Genomic DNA, 25,948 nt, shown 5'->3' with positions numbered 1-25,948 from the left:
AGAGTATAAACGCTCAAGAAATATTAATTCAATACTCATAAGTTTTTTCAAACTTCAAAGCTCAAATCAGAAATAATATAGCAAATGAACACTGAGTAGGTTACATTGAAATAATTTGAAAGTTAAACCCTCAGTAGTTTGGTAGGTTAAAAGTTCCCAATCACATAAGGGAGACGACATTTATATAAGGTTTTTCTGTGCAGACATCGCTCTAGGTTACGGGGTGAAAATGCAGGCTCTTTATCCTGTTAAGTACTGTTTATCTTGCTCCTTTGTTTTCTTTAAAGAAAGTTTTATATTATTTTGTTGCCTATTATTCCATTACCCTTTGAAGTGAAATCTGAGCATACAATTTCATTTGATTAAAAAGTATATAACAATAATGATTATCATGCATAAATCCTGAATTTACATCTGCCTAGCAAGACCATTCAGCACCCATTTACAATGGGAAAAAACTGCATTTGCAAAATGAAAGGTTACATAATCTAGACTGCAAGATGAAAGAGCAGGAACAGAATAGGTTAAAAAATGAATGCAGCTAAGGCAAAATAGAATGCTGCAAAGACTTTTTCAAGTAATGCCAACAGACAGCACTAGCCCATCAGAATTATTATGCAATCCAGGGAGCTTACTACCAATTGTTACTGTGCAGAATTAATTTATCATGGCAATTTGTTTCTCTTGGGCACTCATTTCAGTACTGTTCAAATTCTTGGCACTACCCTCATCTACTATCAGATGATCTTTAGGCAAAATTAAAAGCTCCAAAGTAATTCATATAGATCTATTTCAGATAACTCGAGGACACCTTTTGTGTTATGGCAAAAATTTTCAACATTTTTGGGTGATTTATTATGCAATTCTGTGTATACAGTAAATTGTTATCAATTCATTTAATTTCTAATACTATCTATTCTTGACAATTTGCGGGCATCTCAATTGAAGATCACTAACTTGTGACCAGAAAAACCTTGACACAATAAAATAAGGTTTAAACTGATTAAATATTATGGCATCAATAGGCCTAAAATATCCATTACATAAACTCACTGCAATGCACAATTACAAAAATATTACAGCATACATATCTGTTCAGTAATTTTACTTCAAGAGCTGGATTTAATAATACATCACCTATGGATTGTGACATAATTCAGCTGCAAATTGTAAATAACTAAAAATAAAAATAAAAAAATAAATAAAAGGATAAGTGAAAAATTTGATAAATTAGATTCTTTAATCACATGAAAATATAATTTCATCCATATTCATTCAGTCAGTCACCACAGTCATACAATAGGTAGAGAATTAATAGTAAAAATGACAGCTATCTAACTTAAACTTTAAACCTACCGAGTTAACACTGCCAAACTAAATGCAAATGTAAATAAATGCAGCTTACTAGTGATTATCATTGTGCTTATTATGGGATAAATACTTCATGAAGTTTCAGTATTCACTATAGCATGAAAATGACAGGAACAAACCAAAAACATGAACATATATATACTGTATTCATACTACCAGCAGTTTAAGCCCTTGCAGTAATTGAGGGACATCACAAAAGAGAGCAGCCATATTTTCAGAACTTAGGAGTTGGTTAAAAGTTCCACAGAAAGTTCAAACTACTTCCTGCTGAAAATGTCCTTAACTAGACGAAAACTTAGAACTAATGTACACATTCTATATTTACAAGTAAGTAGTTTCTCAGGTTTGAAGTAACTATAATTACCATTGGCCCAAGAGCATTAAAGTGCCCACAAAAATGTAGTCCACTTTTCATTCCTGAATCTTTCACCTACAATTGGGTTATAGCCTTAGGTGTGGATGGAACTTGCAGAAAATATTTTAATACAACCGTCACAATATTCTTTACATTTTGCTTTAAAAAAAAATAAAAAAATAATAATGAAAGAACCATCATTCCTACAAATATATTAAAAATAAATTTTCAAATTAATCTTCATGAAATGCCAAGAAACTTGAAAATTGCAACTCACTAAAAGTTTCTTGTGAAATGCATTCCTTTATAAGTAAAAGGTACAATTATCACAACAAATTTAATTTACAACTTCCAAGTTTATACCTGAAATACACTACTTCTAAAATAAAGCACTGTATTTGAGGGAATAAAATATAAATTACTAATCAGTTTGAAAAATGTAAAACAGCAGAACTGATGGTAAATTTTAATCTGTAAATTCACAAGACAAAACACAAATGCATTAGATGTAGTCTCACAAGACAAGGATAAAAGGTTGTTTATGAGTGGTAAAGACAAGGGGCAGGTCATTGGACAATCTCCTGAGGACCGTACATCTACTCATCTGATAAGTGCCCAACCCGTCTCCACCCAAAATAGGACCGAATATATACTCAGGTGGTAAGTGCCCAAGCTCTCTACACCCAAAATAGGACAAGGCAAAGACTGCTGATGATTGGAAGGTAGACTTATGGAACCTCCATCTTTATATGTTGATAGTGATATTGCATTTATTAATGAGAACTATCAAGCTGTGGAGAGGTACCAAAAACCCTTAGGGGTTTAACCTTTTCATTAAAATCCAGAGAGAAATGTTAAATAAGCTTGTTAAAATAACAGTGGTAAGGGCCTGTATGCATTACAAAAACCAAATGAACTGATCACCTTTACGGGTTCTAAAGAGCATTAAGAAACAAAACTGACGAAAAGCCTTTACAATTATATGTTTTCCTATACTGTAATGTGCAAGAAAAATATAAAAAGGGTAAGCCTACTTATTTTCTTATGTTTGCACATCTTCTAAAATGAACTGCAGGATTTTCAGTATAATAGATAACTATTCACTAATCTTCTTTTTTTTTTTTTTTAAATAAAACACACAAATAGTGAAGTAACCTTAAAATACTAGTAGTGTCAAACTCTCAATGCATCAACCTGCATGCTCACTAATACACAAGTAAAATATATGAATTTAGAAAATTTTCCTTTTTGGCAATTTGTAATATATTAACTATCATAACAAGTTCTATTCTAAAGTATAAAATGATTTCCTTCACAAAAGAAGTTTCTATACTATGAAAAAAGAGTGGTCAATATCTTCTTTCAAGACAAAAAAAAAAAAAAAACATAATAAAGTCAAGGGAAAAATTTCATATTGACTATAGGAATGCATCTTATTTCTGAAATTTCTTACCATTTTCAGTATATAAATGTAATTACCCAGAAGTCAAATAAAAACCAATGCAAATACCATTTCTTACATATATATGTAATGATGGTATACAACTGTGTAAAACATACTAATGAAAAAAAAAAAAAACTTTCCTTTGCCTCATCTCTTCGAAGCAAGCATACAATTAATAAAATTTAACCATCAAAAATTTACTTTCATGATTAGAATTCCCTTTTCTTTATTTTTTTTTCTAGGGTTCAAATCTTAATGTTACCATATGTAAATACTGTAATATATATGACCTCTCTAAATATATGTACATAGTGTTTATGTATGAACCGTGCCATGTGTATATTGTGTAAAAGTTTTTTCCCCCTTTTTTTGTCAAGTGCTACTCATGTATTGTAAAGGTATATGGACTGCATATGCTGAACATCTTTTTTTTATATGAATGAATGCACTTCCTTCTTACTAAAACATTACTAGTCTCTACATTAAAATAAAAACTTTCCTGAACTCTAGTTCAAGGAGCAGTAAACAGAAACTGTAAGAAAGAAACTTGAAAGTAGCATTACACTGCCGCCAAGTAAGCCATGACTCAAGTCTCTGCACTACACATAAACAGAGGTGTAACTATTAGGACACAATGGAAATGCTAATTAATGGTTGCTGGAGCACCACCTGTGCAATGACGCAATACTGAAGTACCATAAAATTGGAACACTTAAATCTCAAACACTATGCAAAATATCTAATCTAATGACATATATATTCCCTTAACCCATACACTGAAGGTTTGGGCAAAATCATGCTAATTAATTTCTCAAGATGCTTTACAATAAATAATCTCAAGTTGTTGTGCATTGCATGGCAAAAGTGGGGACTTTGTTACTAATATTTCACGACATTCCTGGAAACAAGAAATCAAACAACACCTCTCAACATTAAATTAAAAGATCTCAGGTTAACAAAATTCTTCTTTGAAAATATTTACCTTTAAATGCTGTGAACATAAAATAAAAAGAATGTCAAGTGAAAAGCTGATGGGTGATTCTGAATCCAAAAACATACCATTCCAGCTAAATGTTTAAATTTATGTGCTGCTGGATGTAAAGATATTCAGTAAATAGCTTTACAATGTCATTTAATATATTCAATAGTTTCGAAGTCCAGCAACCACCACCCTACCCAAAACAGATTTAAATGGCAGAAACTGGACTTTATGAGAAATTATATTCTAGTGCATTTCTATCAATGTGGTTAGTATAATAAATAGGACTAAAGGCTATTTACACAAGTATCACAAAATAGATGCATTTTATAACTATTTTCCTCACAGAAAAAATATCAGATCAGTCTTTACTGCACAGAAAGTTAATAAGAATCAATTTTGTTCTACGTTAAAAAGACTTTACAGACTTTTCAGAAGGGAATAATAGCACTTCATACTCTTTTACTTTAAAATTAAGATGGAAGCAATATTCATAAAATCCACAATGATATGGAGGGTGTTTCTCTATTCAATTAGATCCTACACCCTAACATTTTACATTAGTTACCATCTTAAGTACCACTATGGCTAGATATCGATAGACTCCATGCACTACAGATGAATACCTGGAATGTTAGATACAATATACTGTACACTAGTCTTATTTAAAAGAAAGCATTAAGAGGTATTACACTGTACATGCATATATTGATATATAAATCAAAACCAAGAAGTTGAAATACTAAAACAACAACTACACACAGAATAAGTTCACACCTACTCTTACGTAATGCAAAACTAAATTTTCTTACAGATATCCAACACCGGTATATTGAAAATTGGCGATATTATAAACAAACTAAACTAAACTGGAGTCATGGTAAACTATCACTAACTTTGGCGTGAAACCTTGAACAATCCAACAACCCAAAGATAAGAAAAGATCAGTTCCTAGTCATTTTGGGCATTTCATTGTCAGATGCAGGTGACACTGAAGTGCAGTCCCAATTCTTCTTATCAACCCAAGCAGTAAAGAAAATACCTTAAACAAAATGAGTTCATTACCAATAAACTAATATTGACTGAAATAAACAAGAAACACTGAAATTTACATTTTCTTTATCAATTTTACCAGATAGATATATTCAACATATACAGTACTGGATTGGCTAGAAATATATTCTAAATTGTTCATTATTCTGCTAGTGCAGACAAAAACATATTGTCTTGTAATAATATTCAGTAATGAAGTATCCACAGTAATAATGACTGCTTCAGAAATCAAGATGATTCAGTTAATCTGACGTACATCTCGCCAATGACGATATCAATAAAGAACATTTCACTTACAAGAAATCACTACCTAGTTTTTGCTAATCAAAGATAAATTAGTGGATCTAATCTTCTTCTGAGTCATCCTCTTCCTTCTCATCTTGGTTTTCATCCTCTTCCTCTTCGTCCTCCTCCTCCTCCTCATCATCTTCCTCCTCCTCGTCTCTTTCAACTTCACTGTCCTCATCCTCGTCATCTTCATCTACTTCTTTCCCTTCCTCATCTTCATCATCCTTATCATCATCTTCATCTTCATCTACTTCTTTCCCTTCCTCATCTTCATCATCCTTATCATCATCTTCATTCTATAAATGACATGTTAAATATCTTTAGAAAGGTACAGGCCATAATGATTTTATGCTTATATATTACATTTTCTCACAATTTACTTTGCATGAATTACTTTTATTATGAAAATATTATCTTAGTGAACTAAAAATCTGTTTTAAATGTACACTTGAACCTCACAATAACAGACTAATAGAGGGGAAAGGTTTTCATTAATTGCCAATAATTTGTCATTAAAAATGTTTCCCGAAGGGTAAAAAATAAAGCCTTACATCCGAGGTAAAAAGAGCAGCCGAAAATAACAATTAAATTTTTCACCACTGAATCTAAATCTAATGAAACTCAAAAACCAAGATAACTGCAGGCACAGACTGAATCAAACCAAACTGCATACAGCACCAGAAAACACTATTGGGTAATCTGGGAACTCCTATTACACTTATTAAAATCAACTAAAATCATAAAAAATTGTATACAAGACTAAAGTACTATATTTGTTTGTAAATAAGTAAATAAATGTAAATGCCCCAAATATGTGTGTGTAAGACAAGCTTTCAATAAGAAAAGGTGAAAAAAATTGAATTGATTTATCATATATCTGTAGTATATAGACAATTGGTAAATTACAAAATCATCTGTGTATAGGCTAGGATTTGCTTATGTAAAGATGTTATGACAAATTTTGCTTTACTGTATTTAGAAACTAAAAATAAAATACAGCAGATTCTACATCATGTTTTACCTAAACATGATGCCCACACAAAAGAGAACCATTTCTTTTGTTTACGTTTCATCGCCAAACAACTAAAAAATTAATTTTCATATCCAGGTGATAACTAACGATACTAATAGCTTTTAGAAAACTATGAAAAGTATGTTATTTATTATAAGATGTTTTTTATCAAATTGGTAAATAAATTATGAATACTTTTTACTCATTTCCATATCCTCAATAGCAGCAGCTTGAATTTGCAAACTAAGATATTTGATGATGTTTACATTGTTTATATTTTCTCAGCAGGGTTTGCATAAGAAATTTCCAAATCTATTTCCAACATCTTGAAATAAATAATGTAATAGGCAATATTAAAATAAAAATTGCAGAAATACCAATATGTTATATACCACCACAGTTTTCATAGTTTACTAAAAGCTATCCGTGTCAATAGTCGTCAACTGGATGTGTAAATATATCTGTTCACAAAACCATTCTATTTACTTTATTTTGAATTGCTAAGAGTACAGTAAACGAAAAATTTGCAATAACATCATCTTCACATATATCAAAAATTCCATTTGTTACAGAGAGGTTCCAAGAAAATGTTTGCAAATTGAATATTGTTAAATTTTGGCTAAGGGTAGGCTTCACGTAACTCATATGGCTATGATTTTCAGGTACAAAGGTCAAATAGCCCTGTTTCATATTGCAAATATCATCTTGCTTATTGCATTGAATCATGCAATACTATTTTATTACAGTATTTCATTGAGCTTTTGATTTAATATCTGAGATTTAATTTCAACTAGACTTGTGTTGGTATCTCCAAATGTATGAAAGTTGATCTTCTTTCATATGTACGCATTTCCTCAATAGCGGTAGCTTGAAATCAGTCGACAAGTGTTAATACTTTCTCAGGTTGGCTCACATAGAACAAGAAGATTTCAGAGATAGAGAATCATTCCTCAAATAGGCCATTAGTAAGGAAAAAATTGTTTTATCACCTTTATGTAAATAAATAAAAGTACTGTATATCAAAACAATTCTTCTTATGGTGACCTTTACAACGTCAACCGAACGCTGCTATGGTTATCTGGATTTAGCCCATTATAAAAGAAATAACAGGTCTGTTATTACAAGGTTCTACAGTACTAAAATTCCAGTTACCATCTAAAAACTACTACTGCACTGAGAACATTATAAACACAGCACTTGGAATTGTCTTTAATAATAATAATAATAATAATAAAAGAGCCTACTAGAGGCAACTCCAAACTAGTGTTTTATTCAGCCCGAATGTTTCTCTAATATTCAATGAAAACAACAATAGCAGTTTCCCAAACGTCATGAAAAGATTTTCATAACCAGAAGAGGCAAGATATATATATATATATATATATATATATATATATATATATATATATATATATATATATATGTGTGTGTGTGTGTGCGAGAGAGAGAGAGAGAGAGAGAGAGAGAGAGAGAGAGAGAGAGAGAGAGAGCAAAAAAAAACTTACCCCCTCTTCATCTTCCTCTTCTTGATCATCATCACTTCCTTGTTCTTCATCCTCCACTTGTTCATCTTCACTACCTTCTTGTTCTTCCTCTTCTTCCTCAGCTAACTCCTCATCACCATCCTCTTCTTCTTCACTCTCAATTTTGTAAGACCTCTTCTTGACAGAGCGACTAGTAGTTCTTCTTGGTGGATTAACAGTTTTTCTAACCCTCCTAACAACAAAGAATTAAAAGTTATTAAAAACCTACCTTCTTCCAAGGAACTAAAATATAAATGAGGGTGTTCAAGAAACAAAACTTCGCCACCAGATATAACATTATAAAAGTAATTAGTATTTTTCCTAGCAACAAAAAAACTGAGTCCTTTAAGTAGGGAATATGTTTTCAGCATTAACTGAAAATTGTTAACAACAGGTGGTGAGCCAGGGCGAGGAGCAGACGAAGACCAAGTACCCTCTTACCCAGCAGGCTGCTCCAGCAATTCACCCCCCCTTAAGAACAGAATCAACAAGGTAATCAGGGACTAAAGAAGGCCAGCAAGAGTGAGGGGAAGCATTCCCTAGCATTGAACTCGGCAGAGACAGAAGGAGTACTCGTATTCTTACCTCTGCTGGTAAGGGCAGGAGGATGGCCACAGCCCTGTGCCTGAAAAGATACTCCCTCCGCCCACAAAGTCTTAGTCTTCCACTACATATAAGTGCAATAATAACCTCAAGTGGTGTCATCCTCACAACTCACTCTACCAAAATACTGCAAGTTGAGGGACGTGTCCAATGTCCAGGTAGAAAAAAAGATGGAGAATGCCGAACCGCCTGTCCCACCTAACTACCAGGATAGCCAACTAAAGGAGCTTTGACGGACCAATGGCACTGCGGGTCTAAAAAAAGGAGGCGTAAATCACCTGGCTAATGGGGTAGCTGAGGAAACGAGGTGGGGCTTGGGAGCTTTAATATGTGGTCACAGACCTGGCCCAAGGGGAGTGGGAGTGGTATGGGTTGTGAAACATGGAACCGTAAATATCTGTCCCACTTGGCAACCAGGGTAGCTAGAGACCTGAGCTGCAGCCTAGGGGGTCATAACCAGGGGTGCTAAAACACAGGGCTGTACATACCTCTCCCATCTGGCTACCAGGGTTGTCGTGGACCACAGGAGCTTCAGACTTCGGCACCATTCTTCACGGGCCTGGGAGCCACTTGGATAACATCTACCCACCTGAAAGAGAGGTGGTGTCAAAAGTGGCTTTTCTTTACTACTATGGCGACCTGAACGTCTTCGATGTCTTCTCCCAGAAGTGACAAAATCAATAGAAAATTGAAGAAGAGGATGAGGAAAAGATGACGGAAGAGACAGAAGAACGTACAGGTTTCTTCCTCTTTCCAAGCCTCACCTAAGACTGCAAGCAGAAGAGTGAAGGTGTGAGCGACCAACAACGATGCTCCCCCAAGGGGAGATAAACAGGTTATTCTGACAGTAACCACAACACATGGAATCTGTCATGGAGAAGAGGTAGGCACACCTACAGGGGCAAGCGACACAGCCAGAGAGGAAGCGGGAGTTGCAGGTCTTGGACCCCCTGGCACAAGGATCAAAGTGACTGCACAGGGAACACAAGGCACATGGCCAAACCTTTCAGTCCCTGGGCTGACCAATGCCCAACCTTCGGCATGACACTACGGGTGGTGGAGCTTCCTAGCCAGCATCATCATTGTCAAAGGATAAGCCTTCACAGCCCTTGGGCTGGGGGCGAAGGGACGACCCTACTGAAGTCACTGACACGGGACACGCTGATCATGCCTTTCACCATTAGTGGTATTTTCTCCTCAAACAAGTCATAGAGGTACAAGCCTGAAAAAACTGAAAATTTGCAAGTCATAGTGGTACATGCCAGAAAGAACTGAAAATTTATAAACCTTCCTTAAGTCAATCTTGTCTTCCGCAGTACACAAAAATCAAGAAAAGCCTCTTAACTTCCAACAGGATGTAGCAAACACTTGGGAACCATACATGGCACCAAAACCTGAAAAGCCCGCTGACATAGCTCTGAGAGCTCCTTGCTCCCGACGCTTGCTACTTGGGGACTGAGCCAGGGGCTTGGGTGCAAGAGCGGCGGCAGCAGACATTCAATGAGCGGAAGGAAGAAGCAAAACTTTCTTCTCCTTCAAAGCATACACCTGTCACTGCACAGGAGGCCAAGACCTACACCCAACTCACGGGGATGATTACGAGCATTCATGCCTATAGTAAGAACACAGGGAGTACATCCACAATCAGTTTACCAAAAATCAGATGGAAAGCCCACCCTTCCCCAGCACGTACAAATCTCTTGGCTTCACATCCACAGAAAGCATTAACCTCCTGGAATAAAAATAAAAATTCAATTTCAATTAAGAACACAATAGTTGGCTATGTCTATGCTGGTTACGACTATAAACATGGGGTGACAGGCAGGTGGGGGGAGGGGGGTTTCCTTAAAGTAGATCACCATCTGTCGTTAACTACCTCGTCAACGATTTGAATGGGTGGTTTAAGCTAACATTGAAAACATATTTCTTACTTAAAGGATATAAGGTTTGTATACATGTAGGAACAATATTTTCTTTTTTAACATCCCTCTAAATGCCTTGATACAGGAGCCAAGGAACAGACCTAAGTTTTGGAAAAAATGTTATTTTTATTAATAAAATAAATTTTTGAATATACTTACCCGGTGATCATATAAGCCAGTGTTTCTCAACCTTTTTCTGGTGGTGGCCCCCTTTAATCCAGCGCAAGTTCTTGTGGCCCCTCCATGCCAACTTTGAGTTCTAAACAACCCCCCCCCCCCCCCGCCCCTGCCATCCGTTCATCACCTTAATACGCCTAGGGAATAACAATATTAATTGGAAAAAATATTTTATTTGAATACTTATTTATTTAAAAAGGAATACAAAACAAGGAATACATGTTTTGACAGCAGGTACATCACCCGACTGAAACCAGTCTCAACCAAGTAAGACGTGGGAAAGGTAAGTACGAGCAACTTCACATCTTTCCAGAATATTGGGTACTTCTTATACACATCTTGATTCATCCACAGCTTCGGGTGTCCTCCACGCTCGAACCTTGCTTGAGCTGTTGTGTTATTCTGAAGTTCAATGAAACTTTCTTGTAGGGTGACATCAACTTCAGATACATCAGCAATGAAGGGATCCACAAACCAGTGTGGCACAGTCATTTGGAGTAGGTCAGAGAAGCGAGTTTCCATATCATTATGCAACTGCTTCAGATGGTCAACATACACTGCTAAGTCATCATCAAGCAGCTCGGTGGATGTAACTGCTAAGGAAGGAAACTGTGTAAACTCTCGTCTTCCAAGTTTCAACCAGAACAGCTTGAGTTTCCCTTTAAATGCAGTAATAGCCTCCTTGCAGGAAAACAGGGTGGAGTTATTTCCTTGAAGCTCTTTGTTCAGAACATTTAGCTTTTCAAATATGTCAGACATGTATAAGATGTCACTCTTTGATCAACAAGTTTCTGTCCAAGTTCTGTCCCACTAAAGAAGGAGATAACACTGTCCCAAAGTGCAACAAAACGGTTCAGGCAATTTCATTTAGAAAGCCACCTGACTTCAGTGTGCACCACAAGTTGTTCAAATTCTTCATTGTTCTTTTCACATAATTGTTGAAAGAGGCGATCTTTCAGTGCACTATTTTTTATCAAGTTGACAGCCTTGATAATAAGTCCAAGTGCTTCATGCAGAAGTAATGATTTTTAAACTAAACTCAAGCATGATAAACAGAATCTTCGAAGCATAATAATGATTTATTTCAAAATATTACATATTCATATATTTTGTGGGTCCTAAATTATCTGTGGCCCCCTCATGGCCCCCCCATTTTTCAAATTTTGCCTTGTGGCCCCTGAAAAAATCTCATGGCCCCCAAGGGGGCCATATGGCCCACGTTGAGAAACACTGATATAAGCTGTCAGCTCTGCTGCCCGACAGAAAAACCTAAGGACAAAATACGCCAGCGATCGCTATACAGGTGGGGGTGTACATCAACAGCGCCATCTGTCGAGCAGGTACTCAAGTACTCCATGTCAACACAGAACCAATTTTCTCCTCGGCCCACTGGGTCTCTATTGGGGAGGAAGGGAGGGTCCTTTAATATATGATCACCGGGTAAGTATATTCAAAAATTTATTTTATTAATAAAAATAACATTTTTCAATATTAAACTTAGCCGGTGATCATATAAGCTGATTCACACCCAGGGGGGTGGGTAGAGACCAGCATTACATGTTGACATTATTAAGAGCTAAGCATTTTGTATTTCATTTTAGCAGTTATTCAAAATAACAAACATAAAATAAATAAGTACCTGGTAAGGAAGTCGACTTGAACAATTACTCTGCCTTTTTAAGTACGTCTTCCTTACTGAGCCTCGCGATCCTCATAGGATGCTGAGCGAATCCTAGGAGCTGAAGTTTGAAGGGTTGCAACCCATACTAAAGGACCTCATCAAAACCTCTAATCTAGGCGCTTCTCAAGAAAAGAATTTGACCACCCGCCAAATCAACCAGGATGCGAAAGGCTTCTTAGCCTTCCGGACAACCCAAAAACAATAATAAAACATTTCAAGAGAAAGATTAAAAAGGTTATGGAATTAGGGAATTGTAGTGGTTGAGCCCTCACCCACTACTGCACTCGTTGCTACGAATGGTCCCAGAGTGTAGCAGTTCTCGTAAAGAGACTGGACATTCTTAAGATAAAAAGACGCGAACACTGATTTGCTTTTCCAATAGGTTGCGTCGATTATACTTTGCAGAGATCTATTTTGTTTAAAGGCCACGGAAGTTGCGACAGCTCTAACTTCGTGTGTCCTTACCTTCAGCAAAGCTTGGTCTTCCTCATTCAGATGGGAATGAGCTTCTCGTATTAACAGTCTGATAAAATAGGATAAAGCATTCTTTGACATAGGCAAAGATGGATTCTTAACTGAACACCATAAAGCTTCAGACGGGCCTCGTAAAGGTTTTTAAATAGAACTTAAGAGCTCTTACAGGACATAAGACTCTTTCTAGTTCATTTCCAACCATACGATAAGTTTGGAATATCGAACGATATTGGTCAAGGCCGAGAAGGCAGCTCGTGTTTGGCTAGAAAACCAAGTTGTAGAACATGTAGCCGTTTCGGATGAGAATCCGATGTTCTTGCTGAAGGCATGAATCTCACTGACTCTTTTAGCTGTGGCTAAGCATATCAGGAAAAGAGTCTTTAAGGTGAGATCTTTCAGGGAGGCTGATTGTAGCGGTTCGAACCTGTCTGACATAAGGAATCTTAGTACCACGTCTAAATTCCAACCAGGTGTAACCAAACGACGCTCCTTCGTGGTCTCAAAAGACTTAAGGAGGTCCTGTAGATCTTTATTGTTGGAAAGATCTAAGCCTCTGTGACGGAAGACTGATGCCAACATGCTTCTGTAACCCTTGATAGTGGGAGCTGAAAGAGATCGTTCTTTCCTCAGATATAAGAGAAAGTCAGCTATTCGAGTTACAGAGGTACTGGTCGAGGATACGGATACTGACTTGCACCAGTTACGGAAGATTTCCCACTTCGATTGGTAGACTCTAAGGGTGGATGTTCTCCTTGCTCTAGCAATCGCTCTGGCTGCCTCCTTCGAAAAGCCTCTAACTCTCGAGAGTCTTTCGATAGTCTGAAGGCAGTCAGACGAAGAGCGTGGAGGCCTTGGTGTACCTTCTTTACGCGTGGCTGACGTAGAAGGTCCACCCTTAGGGGAAGTGTTCTGGGAACGTCTACTAGCCATCGAAGTACCTCGGTGAGCCATTCTCTCGCGGGCCAGAGGGAAGCAACTAGCGTCAACCTTGTCCCTTCGTGAGAGGCGAACTTCTGCAGTACCTTGTTGACAATCTTGAACGGAGGGAATGCATATAGATCTAGATGTGACCAATCTAGTAGAAAGGCATCTATATGAACTGCTGCTGGGTCCGGGATTGGTGAGCAAAATATTGGGAGCCTCTTGGTCATCGAGGTTGCGAAGAGATCTATGGTTGGCTGGCCCCAGGTGGCCCAAAGTCTCTTGCATACATCCTTGTGGAGGGTCCATTCTGTTGGAATTATTTGGCCCTTCCGACTGAGACAATCTGCCATGACATTCAAGTTGTCTTGGATGAACCTTGTTACTAGTGAAATGTCTAGACCTTTTGACCAGGTGAGGAGGTCCCTTGCGATCTCGTACAATGTCTGAGAGTAGGTCCCTCCTTGCTTGGAGATGTACGCCAAAGCCGTGGTGTTGTCCGAGTTCACCTCCACCACTTTGCCTTGAATGAGATACCTGAAGCTTTTCCAGGTCAGACGTACTGCCAGTAGCTCCTTGCAGTTGAAATGCATTGTCCTTTGACTCGAGTTCCATAATCCCGAGCATTCCCTACCGTCTAATGTCGCACCCCAGCCTACGTCCGATGCGTCCGAGAAGAGAACGTGGTTGGAAGTCTGAACAGTCAGGGGAAGACCCTCTCTAAGGTTGATAAAGTCCTTTCACCAAGTCAGACAAGACTTTATCTTTCCGGAAACCGGGATCGAGACCGCTTCTAGCGTCTTGTCCTTTTTCCAGTGAAAAGCTAGATGGTATAGAAGAGGACGGAGGTGTAGTCTTCCTAGTGACACAAATTGATCCACGGATGACAGTGTCCCTACCAGACTCATCCACAGCCTGACTGGGCAGCGTTCCTTCTTCAGCATCTTCTGGATGGATAGCAGGGCTGGGGGTTGATCGTCTTGTTCAGCAACATCCTCATCAGAGGGTTCCTCATCCGAAACTGATGAGGAAACGGCAACGGAGTGGGCAACGTCTGACTCGCTGAATCCGGTCGCACTGGTGGATGCGTGACGGAGCCGGACGCAATATCATGGCACTGCTGCACAGTCTGTGAACTGTCAACAACCATGGGTGCGCGAGGAAGTACAGCGTCAACCCGAACTGTCTAAACTGTCTGGGTAGTGCAGTCAACACCCTACCGGGTTGCTGAGGTTGACGCACTGCGTCACAACAAGTCACCTCTGCTGGTTGTTGAACGTCTTCCTAGTGACACACTGAACGTCAACAACCACCTCCGAGCGTCGCTTAACGTCAACGTGCGACTGGCAACCCACACTGGGTCGCATCGATGGAGGAACCACCTCAACTGGCAGACGCGAGTAGGATACCTCAGCGTCAACAGGGCGCACAACCAATCGGTTGGAAGGTTGTTGGCCAGAAGGTTCTTCTCCGCATTTAAGTCCTCTATCAAGGACACAAGCTTGGACTGCATGTCTTGCAGCAAAGCCCATTAGGGTCTACGGGAGCAGGTGTGGCAACAGACGGGGTTAGCGACTGAGGCGGAACCATTTACCATCCCTGGAAGCCTTGTTATGTGTGACATAATAGTACAGCAAAACTTCAAAGGCTCGACAAAAGTTGAGAAGTTGACCTGTAAACAACTTGGAGCGTCTCCTGGCTAGGCGCCAGGGCGAGTCTACCAGAATTGAGAAGTCTATCTGGGCAGAGGCATGAACTCCCAAGCCGAGAACTTCTCTCGTGTCCTATCAGACTCTCGCTCTATAAGCCAGTTTAAAAGAAGGGAAATCAAAGGTTGTATCCCTAAAACTCCTCCTGGTGCAAAAACCAGTCGCCTAGCCAACGTAACGCTCTCTAGGAGAGCGAGAGAGCACTAGCTTAACAACAACGGCTTCGAAGTAGCTAGGCCTAGTGTAAGTTCTGACGTTTAGGCGAACGAGGAGCAGCAGTTACAAGATCCGGACGAAGATCCTTAAAAAATCATCATGATTTAATTAAAGTCCATAGGAGGCTAAGCAGCTTAAGGCTCCTCTCCAAATGACAGAGTCCTCAAAGGAATATCAGTAGGAGGGAGAACAGCACTTTCTCATCTACAGGAACCTTGTCCGATAAAAGCTAGGTTATCTCAGTGAGTCTCTCACTGGTGCATTAGTAGCAGACCAGAAGGCAACGTCATGTAACTGCTTGACAGTCTGTGAACTGTCAACAACTGAACTGTCAACCACAACAGGTGCGTGAGGACATACAGCACTGGTGCATTAGTCGCAGACCAGAAGGCAACGTCATGTAACTGCTTGACAGTCTGTGAACTGTCAACAACCAAAGCTGTGTGGGGAAGCAAAGCTTCTACTCCTGACTGACTAGGCTGCTGTGGGCGAGTAGCGGTAACCACCGTGGGTTGCGGAGGTTGACGCACAGCGTCAAAACAAAGCAACTTAACTCCACCCTCCTGTTGTTGTGGTAACTCGCGAACGTCAACGGAGGGTTCCGTGCGTCTGTGAACGTCAACGTGCGGCTGGCAGGGTACACTGCGCATGGGTGGTGGAACTCTCACAGCCGGAGTGCGGGAGCAGGTAGCGTCAGCGTCTACTGTACGCACAACCGTGGTTGGTTGTAGGCTAACGGGTGCAGCGTCAACCTTCTCCGCACGATACTCCTGCATAAAAGATGCTAACTGTGTCTGCATGGTCTGCAGCAAAGACCACTTAGGGTCTACAGTAGCAGGTGCGGCAACAGACGGTGTTACTGCCTGTTGCGGTACCGCTTTGCCTCTCTTAGGAGGTGAGCAGTCGTCGGAAGACTGCAGCGAGTCCGAACTGACCCAGTGGCTACAACTGGGCCGTTGGACTTGCGCGGAAGGGACCGACTTGCGCTTAATAAGCTGCGAGACCTTGGTCCATGGTTTCTTACGAGAAACCTCTTCCGCAGACGAGAAGTAAATGGGCTCTCTCGTCTTTGTGTGGGTGGGGCGATCTTGGGTAGATACGCCCGAAACCACGGAGGGAAACGTCTGTTCGTTGATCAAGGCCTGACGAACCCATAAGTCGTTCGACATTACTTCTCCCCTGGGCTTGGGAGCTTGCAAGAGGTCCCGGACTAGGTGAACGACAGGCACGAACAGACGAACCCTCGGACGCAACACTGTAACACTTTGCGCATATCACTTTATCACTGCGATTTTCTGTTTTGCACTTATTTCACTGAAATCGAAACTTTTACTGATTTCTACCTGAAACACGCAATTCTACCCTTCATTAAAAGGTAGTAATTGCGAAAACAGTCGTATAATGCAGCTCATTAATACTAGCAAAAACAGAAAACATATATAAAGATAAAGAATTCAGTGGCTGGGAGAGACTAAACACTAGTTCAAATAAACTACGTTTACAATCTCTCACCGCACATAGCCTGGGGACAAGAATAAAACCCTAGAAACGTTTTACCTTCTTCCCCGTACAGCGACTAGGGAGGAGAGTAACACAAGAACAACGTTACCCGCATGAACGGAACGTTTTTTCTCCTCTCTCTCCCTCCGTCTCTATCTCTCTCTCTCTTTCTCTCTTGATTTCGCACCTGAGAGAAGAGCCCCATTAAATATCGTCAAAAAAACATGTTATTTGGCTAAAGGAAAAAACTGAAAGGTTTTCCAAATAAAAAGTTCCTTTAATTTTAGAATTTAAACCATTTAAGCTAAGAAAGAATGAACGAAACGTCAGAATCGATTTACTCTTACAGTGAACCCTCGCTACTTCGCGGTTCGACCATCGCGGATTCACCACTTCGCGGATTTTTTCCATAACCCACATATATACAGTAATATATATATATATATATATGTATGCATGTATTTATGTATATATGTATTTATGTATATATGTAGGTATGTATATGTGTATACAAATAGATATATATATACACACACACACACATATATATATATATATATATATATATATATATATAAAGTAGGAAGATGTGATGTAGTTCTAATGGAAAAGTATGGGAAATATGTCTGGGTAATAAGCAAAGCTCTACCTCCAGTTTGTTTCTTCATTATGATCAGAGATAAACGTAAACAAAACATTGGTTGCCATTTTTTATCGTGCTTTTTAGCGTGTTTAGGAAACGCATGATATAAAATCGCCTTTAATATTTGTGCCTGTTTTAGTTTAGGGTACTGTAGTACATGCATTAAGTGTTCTGTACATTAAAGGGTAGTTTGTTAACAGTACTACGTACAAGGGAAGGTTTTAAAAGTCTAAATATATATGTTGAATAAGTAGGTAAATATGGTGTCACTACTTCGCGGATTTTCACCTATCGCGGCCGCGTCTGGAACCTATCTACCGCGATAAACGAGGGTTCACTGTACTGCAAAGTGAAACCGTGATACACTCTCTCTCTATCGTAACGATAGAGCGCAAGTTGAACGTCCTGAACGTCAACAACTGCGTAGTCTAAAAAAACTAAACGTTAGTTCATCTTTGAAAACAGTACGAAGACTATCAAAGAAATTCTTTCATAAAACATTAAATTTAAAAAGTTTTAAATTCTTTAAAGGCTAAAGACGATATAACGGGCTCAACGTTGATTAACTTCGGTTCCAAGTTAGGACCGCCTACTATCAGGAAAGGTCACATAAGAACAAAACATAAAAAATATAGATCTATAACGTGTTAAGCAAAATTACTAAAAACCTAAACACACTTCCGTCTAATTGAAGGGTCGGCCATTTAAAAGTGAAAAAGAGTCCATACTCTCTTTGTCACCATAAATAAATCTATCCAAAACGAGTTCAAGTTTTGAGATGAAGATAAAACCCCTGCATAGCGAAAGCTCAAAACTAGAATAGTGTACTTCACCAAATAGTTGTGAAAACAAATCCAGTTAGTAACAGCGTATTTAGTAGGTCTTGCCAGTGGCACGACAGAGAGAAAATTGATTCTGTGTTGACATGGAGTACTTGAGTACCTGCTCGACAGATGGCGCTGTTGATGTACACCCCCACCTGTATAGCGATCGCTGGCGTATTTTGTCCTTAGGTTTTTCTGTCGGGCAGCAGAGCTGACAGCTTATATGATCACCGGCTAAGTTTAATATTGAAAATTAGTTTTTGTAGTCAGTAGCTGGCTACAGTACTTGTTTTGAAAGACTCACGTTGATTTCCTTCTGGTGGAGAAATCCTCATCATGGCTGTCATCATTTTCAGAAGATTCTTCACCAGCAAGTTCCTCCTCCTCTTCTTCTTCCTCTTCATCTTCATCTTCTTCAACTTCTGTGTATTTGCCTCTGGTTGAGGAGCGTCTTGAAGTGGATTCCTTACTGACTACCGATTTTGTGTTACTTCTTGACTCTTTCTTGGACTGTAAAAGTTCAATGGATAAATAATACACTTAGGATTACAGTGCTAATGCATCAAAAATTACAACCAGGACATTTGAATGTGGGAGTTGTGTATACAGTATAGAAGACAAATTACAGATAATTCACAACTTGTTTTCAAGACCAATGGTCTATACTTGGTCTAAATAGTCATGTCTAATTTGAAAAGTTTGAATGCTGAATCTTTTAAAAACAAAACTGTCTCTAAACACACATTGAACCATTAGATGAATATGGAAATGATAAATCCTTACAATATACATAAGAGAAACCAAGCAATGGATTACTAGAAACATTCTTCCACTTATTTCATCTGATTTTACCAGGTCTCCTTACTTTTGACAAAAAATAAGTTTTCCTTAACACTTTGGATTACAGAATAATTATGACCAATTGAACTTATTAGAAGAGTTGCTTAAAAAATTTCCATGTCACCTCAAATGGCTGCAAAATTTATACAGGTATACAAACTAACTACATTAACTATTAACACAAAAAAAGATCAAATCCCACATACTAGTCCTTTAGTCTTCGAAGGGTCTTGCTTTGCAGATACAGCTGCACGACTGGAACGACTCCGAGGCTTTTGACAGTCAACACATTTCCAGTCTTTCCTGTTGATGAATTATAAAATTATTTAATGCCAGCAGAAACAAATCTGAAAAATTTATCTGGTTCCAGAAAGTTCATAAAAACCTACCAAAAATTGAATTTTAATCATCATCTATTGACGCAAAGGGCTTCTATTATAATTCGCCAGTTGTCTCTTCTTGAGCTTCTAATTCTATACTTCTCTATTTAGCATCTCCTACTTAACTCTTCATAGTCCTCAGCTATGTATCCCTGGGACTTCCAATTCTTCTAGTTCCTTGTGGAGCCCAGTTAAATGTTTGCTAAACTAATCTCTCTCGGGGATTGCGTAGAGCATGCCTAAACCATCTCCATCTACATTTCACTATAACCTCATCCACAAATGGCACTTTCGAGTAATCTCTTTTATAGTTTCATTTATAATCCTGTCCTGCCACCCAACATGCAAAATCCTTCTGAGGACTTTGTTCTCAAATCTATGAAATCTATTGGAGATTGTTTCATTGTCATACCATGCTCAAGTCCATACAGTAACACCAATCTCACTACACTGATATATAGCCTGAATTTTGTATGTAATTTCAAGCGATTTGATTTTCAAATTTTACTCAACCTAGCCATTGTCTATGTTGCTTTTTTCAATCTTTCATTAAACACCAATTCTAAAGACCCTGTATTAGATATAGTTCCTAAATACTTAAATGATTCTAGCTCATTAATTCTTTCTCCTTCCAATGATATTTCATCTTCCATTGCCTATTCGTTCTCATCATCTGTCTTTCTTCTATTTACCTTGAGCCCAACCTCATGTGATATTTCAAGCATTCTGGTAAGCAAGCAAGGCAAATCTTGGTGTTGTGCTAATATGGACAGTGTCATCAGCATACTCTAGGTCAGCTAATTTCCGATTACCAATCCAATCCTCTCCAACTGTACTACGGATTACAAAATCCATGAGGAGGTTGAACAACAGAGGTGACAACACATTCCCTTGGAGTACAGTACTCTATAGTTCACTGGAAATTCATCTGATAGGACTCCACCAACATTAAAACTTTGCCCTTTAATAAAATTTACCATTTCTATACTTGATGTTCATAATGGTTCTCTCTAAAAGCTCTTTAAATACCAATGTCTGCCATAATTATAAAAATATTATGTTTTCTTCCTTTGCAAAATGCCTCCCTTTTTAGTTATGTATAATGCCTCCCTTTTTAGTTATGTATCGAGTTTATCTGGATGTTGATGGCAAGTATCCAGGTACAGGTAAACCATATTACTAGACTCTTGACCTCCCTAGTCTGTGGAGAGGAGGGGCATGTAACGAAAACCAGGCAATTACAGAAATACTACAGTAAATTCTATCGTTGAAATTTATTTCAATGAAACTCCCTGATATTTTGTTATGCAATTCTAGTAAGTAAATTCACAGCATATTGTATTCTATTAAATAACCCAGAAAACCCATCAACAATAAATTAAAACATGACCTTCATTGTAAAACAGCCATATTCAACCAAAAATACGAACTAATAAGGCATTTACCTTGCTCGAGTTTGAAGAGGTGGATCATGACACTCCGAATGATAAGCAGCAGGGCATTTTGAACAAAAGATAAGTCCTATGCCACGTTCACAAACTCTGCATATTTTTTCCTGCTTGAATTCAGTAGACAGTGGTTCTTCTCGTTCCTCTTCAACCTGAAATATATGTTCAATGTATAAAATTACCTCTGCCTCTGCATAAGGAAATGACAAATTTGAAAGTAATTTATACTTTTCCTAACGATACAAACTTGTAGATACTTATAGGGATTATCTTTCACCTAGGCTGGAAGACTAGCCATAAAGACTTTTAAGAGAGGTGGAGCTACCCTACCACTAGTTAGCGGAGGAGTAAGGGTAGTCAGCCAACCAGCTCATACACAACCCTGTGTAGTCTCAGCACTTTTTTTATTACAGGAAGGACTTCTTGGGGGACAGGTGATGGCATGCCAATTTGTATAAATAGCTACAGGTTTGTATCGTTAGGAAAAATACAAATTACTTCCAAATTTGTCATTTGTTCCGAGACTAAATACAAACCCTTGCTATCTATAGGGATTGACTCATTCCTTAGGAGGGTGAAAGTCCAGACCAACTGGCTGGTCTTTGACCAGGGGTTTCCCCGTAAGTGCTCTACGCATAAAAGAGAAGCCCCGACACCTTTCTAAGCAATTCGTGCAAAGCACGGTTAGCGGCCTGAGCAATCTGTGTGAATGTATGATACTAGCAGTGTGACTAAGCAAGAATTCTCAGAAAAGTAGGAATCTTAGAATCAACCATAGACGTTACGCAATCCCACCTCACCTGGGGGTATGGGGACGTAACTATACCTCTCTATATTACGGAACACAAGGGAAATGGTTCCACGTGCAGAGAATGGAGGCCAGCTATGCAGAGTACTGTAGGTGGTGTTACCCCCACAAGGGGAATTGGAAGAAAGAGAGCTAGTCATTCTTTGTCAGTCATCCCAGACTTAAACATGGTTAAACTCTGTCCTTCCCCATCTCCTACTTGTCCATCAAGGAGCTTGAGGTGTTTTAAACCATTTCTTGTGTAGCCACCACAGGGACAATGGAGAATGTCTTCATGTTCCTTTGGGTTATGTCTTGCTGGAAGTGGATGGTGAAGGTCATTTGACACTTTCAGACACCAGCTGACACGGTCTGCGTCATAGAGTAGTCTTCATAAACGTTAGAAGCGTACTCCTGCACTGATGTTAGAGAGTTCTAGGTCTCCTCTATGAGAGGGAGAATCCAGATTCAATGATCGATTCGTGACCTTGTGAATCCAACCCATGACTGTATTCTTGATGATCCTTTTCTTGACCTTCCCCGGGCTGACACTTGAAGTGTGTGTGTGTGTGTGTGTGTGTGTGTGTGTGTGTGTGTGTGTGTGTGTGTGTGTGTGTGTGTGTGTGTGTGTGTGTGTGTGTGCATTTTCCTTGAGGTAGTACCTCAAGTTCTTCCCCGGCATAGTGGCCGTTGATCTGGATTGTAGGCCAGGCTACGAAGGGCTCTCAATGTAAAGAGCTTAAACTTGGGGTCTGAGCTTGCCAGGAACAATGTCAAGAATTTCTAGGCCCATCATTGTGAATGAAAGGCATTGAGAGCGACCTTTGGGGTACGCAGACTCTCTTGGCTGAGGCCGACATGAGTGGGAGACCTGTACTTAAGGTCAGGTGAAGATCTGCTGCTTGGAGTCCTGGTCGTCCAGGGAACCTCGGGGACTGAAGTAAGAGAACCATGCCCCGTGAAGGAGGTTTCCCTTCCAACCAAGGGGAGATAGGCTCGAAACTCCTTATGATGCTAACATAGAGGAAAGGCTAATTCCTTTCGGTCTGAAGACGAGGCTTAAGGACGAGCGGTGGCCCTTCCTTGCTGAGACAGAGAGTAGCTTTCCTCCCGACGGTAAACGAGGAACTCCGCTATTACTGGAATAGTGGCATCGAGGAGAGAGATAACCATTCCATGATACTAACCACAGAAGACAGTCCACTTGGCCTGGGAGACCGAAGCCGAGATTTTTTCGTGGGTATCCTCTTCGCAACTTGTTGCCTAAAGGGGACTTTTTGCAAGAGGATGGGCTGGAAAGTCACCAGGCAAAAGTGAATTTGCAGCAAAGCCACGGCTTTAGGAAAGATGACCACTCCAAATCAAACCATTGTTCTCTTGTCTTGGGTGGTGCCTTAGCCTTCCATCATCTTGAATTAGAAATCTCTTGCTTAAGGGTACACTCGGGCATACTATTCTATCTTGTTTCTCTTTCTTTTGTTATTTTGAAGTTTTTATCATCTCATTATTTTCAAGTTAATCAGTTATATGCCGATTCTCCCAATTTTATTATATATTCATATAAGAAACCACTAAACCAGTCGTAGTTTCCACCACAACTACATGTTTAGTCAGAGTGTTTGGTGTTTCAAGTGTTGTTTACATGAAAGTAGCGTTGCCAAAGGTTCATAAAATTCTGTTAAAGAGGTAAAATTCTAGTAATATTTCCAAAATTCCTCATATAGCCTATAAATTTTCACACACTGTAATTATTCATTAAAGAAATCTAGACATTCTTTTAGGTGGAATAATTTTGCTACTGTTTATGTGATTCTAGGTCTAGTTACGTTTCTGCAAATTGGTAATACTGCAACCATCAAATAGAAGTATTTTCCAAGGTCGTATTCAGCAACTGTCTGTTTGTTTTATTTCGTAACTCAGGCAACAAAGTTATTATCAATATATTGCTTTATTACAAAATATAAAAAAAAATGAGCAAATAGATATACAGTATAGTGAATAAAGTAGTAATATGTCATAGTGTCGTCTGCTACGAGAACACTAGTTGGCATGTTTGCTTGTAGAAGAGGGATGGCAAGTCATCAGCGGATTACCAAAACAAACAAATGATTTGCTACTGCACTTCATTTAATGAAGCGCAATATAAAAATGAATGAATTTACATATGAATGATAATTGTAGGTTTACTGTATATTGTATCTCTCATGAGTTTGAGTGCTTGTATGTCAATAATTTGGTGTTTGAGGTGTGTCAAACTCCCCTATACAACTTTTACTTTGTGTTAAGACGCAGGGTGATTTTGGGGGCATTTTTCGTGAAAAAAGGTGCGTCTTATGACACGGGAAATACAGTAGTTTATATATGAAAATGGTTTTCATTATAAAATTAAATTTTATTGCATACTTAGCGAACAATTATATAACTGTAGGTTCCCTATGACGGCAGACAATAGATTCAAAACTACCACGGTGGCGCTGCCATCGCTGATGTAGGTGATGTCATCTCCCTCCATTCGAGGGAGCTACAGGTACAACTGTCCAGGTAACATCAATTCGTTCTGCCCAGCCATCCACTAGTGGGGAGGAGGGAGGGCTTTAATTAATAATTGTTCGGTAAGTATGCAATAAAATTTCATTTTATAATGAAAAACCATTTTTATTGCAGTCTTACCGAACAATTATATAGCTGATTACCCATTGCAAGGATGGGGGGCTGTGGATGTAAGTTTTACTTCAACAATCGTATACGATTCTTGAAAATAAAGTACTGTATACCCAAAAGCACTGTTAGTGCCGGTTGTACCTTATCTTGTAAGAGAGCTACTGCAGGAGAATACTGCCACTGGTCAGTGCTCATCTTACATAGTAGAAGGCTTGGAATATGACCAATGGGTGCCTCTTCATGGAGTGGAAGATTCTCGTAGTCATGGTGTTCACCGCTGACTGAACGAAGATACAAGAAAATATCGCCCTTGCCCTGGGCTAAGACCAGAAATAACTAACATGAAAAAACTCACCTACACCGAAATAAAAACCTTTACCCACCAAAACTAACACTAAAATGGTTGGTGAGTACTCCAGGTACATTGTACTCCCAGACTTCCCTTTAACTCGCCAACCTTGGTACAAGGCAAAACATAAGCTAAAGGGAGCAACCCCCTATGTTGTTCCTCCCAACACCATGCCAGCGCGAACCGAGAAACTTACAATCTTCAAACACGGTTTCGATTTCTTTCAAATAATGCATAGCAACCACATATTTAGACCTCCCAAAGGGTACTTTGTAGGATAGCGGATAGCGACTAGTTGTGTCGAAAAGCAAGAGAAGTCGCTACCACTTGAACTTCGTGCGCTTTCACTCTCAATAAAAGAAACACTGCGTCATTAGCTAGAGAATGTGCTTCTACAATTAACTCTCTCAGAAAACTCTGTTCTCCGGAGATAATATCTTAATGCCCGCACGGGACATAAGAGTTGTTGTTGTTGTTCTTGGCCTATCAAGTCTGTCAGGTTTTTGAGAAAAAATTTTCATGGCCACGGATTAGAAAAGTTGCGCGTATAGTGTATGTGCGACGAATCGCAACATTATTGCCGAAAGAATTTTGATCGTTGACTAACTGTAATATTTTCTTGAAAGAAAGCGAACATGTTCTCAAATAAAATATGCAGTTAAAGAGGCGATCATTTCTCCTTTGGTTTACCCCTCCTCTGTATGTGAGGGGCTACCCAGTGTTCATTACACAGAAAACAGATGTCTGGTTACCTGTGGGCGGAGTTTGAAACGTTTGTAAACGTAATG

At 39.0% G+C, this 25,948-nt stretch overlaps 1 protein-coding gene across 2 annotated transcripts in view; it reads right to left on the bottom strand.

Moving 5' to 3' along the window:
• Positions 1 to 1,221: 1,221 nt before the first annotated feature.
• The window catches only part of LOC137627248 (tyrosine-protein kinase BAZ1B-like), a 131,884-nt gene continuing 107,157 nt past the window's right edge, over positions 1,222 to 25,948 (bottom strand). For both annotated transcript variants that reach the window (XM_068358330.1, XM_068358336.1), the window contains exons 22-26: positions 21,361 to 21,515; positions 19,742 to 19,838; positions 19,000 to 19,205; positions 8,008 to 8,218; positions 1,222 to 5,786 (exon numbers count right to left, since the gene is read on the bottom strand). In XM_068358330.1, the coding sequence (XP_068214431.1) occupies positions 5,547 to 5,786; positions 8,008 to 8,218; positions 19,000 to 19,205; positions 19,742 to 19,838; positions 21,361 to 21,515 (909 nt within the window). In that variant the 3' untranslated portion in view covers positions 1,222 to 5,546. The remainder of the gene's footprint in view (positions 5,787 to 8,007; positions 8,219 to 18,999; positions 19,206 to 19,741; positions 19,839 to 21,360; positions 21,516 to 25,948) is intronic.

The sequence above is a fragment of the Palaemon carinicauda genome, chromosome 2, assembly GCF_036898095.1.
Source record: "Palaemon carinicauda isolate YSFRI2023 chromosome 2, ASM3689809v2, whole genome shotgun sequence".
Classification (NCBI taxonomy): Eukaryota; Metazoa; Arthropoda; class Malacostraca; order Decapoda; family Palaemonidae; genus Palaemon; species Palaemon carinicauda.
Note: the sequence above shows the minus strand (reverse complement) of the source record. Positions and strands in the feature narration are given on the sequence as shown.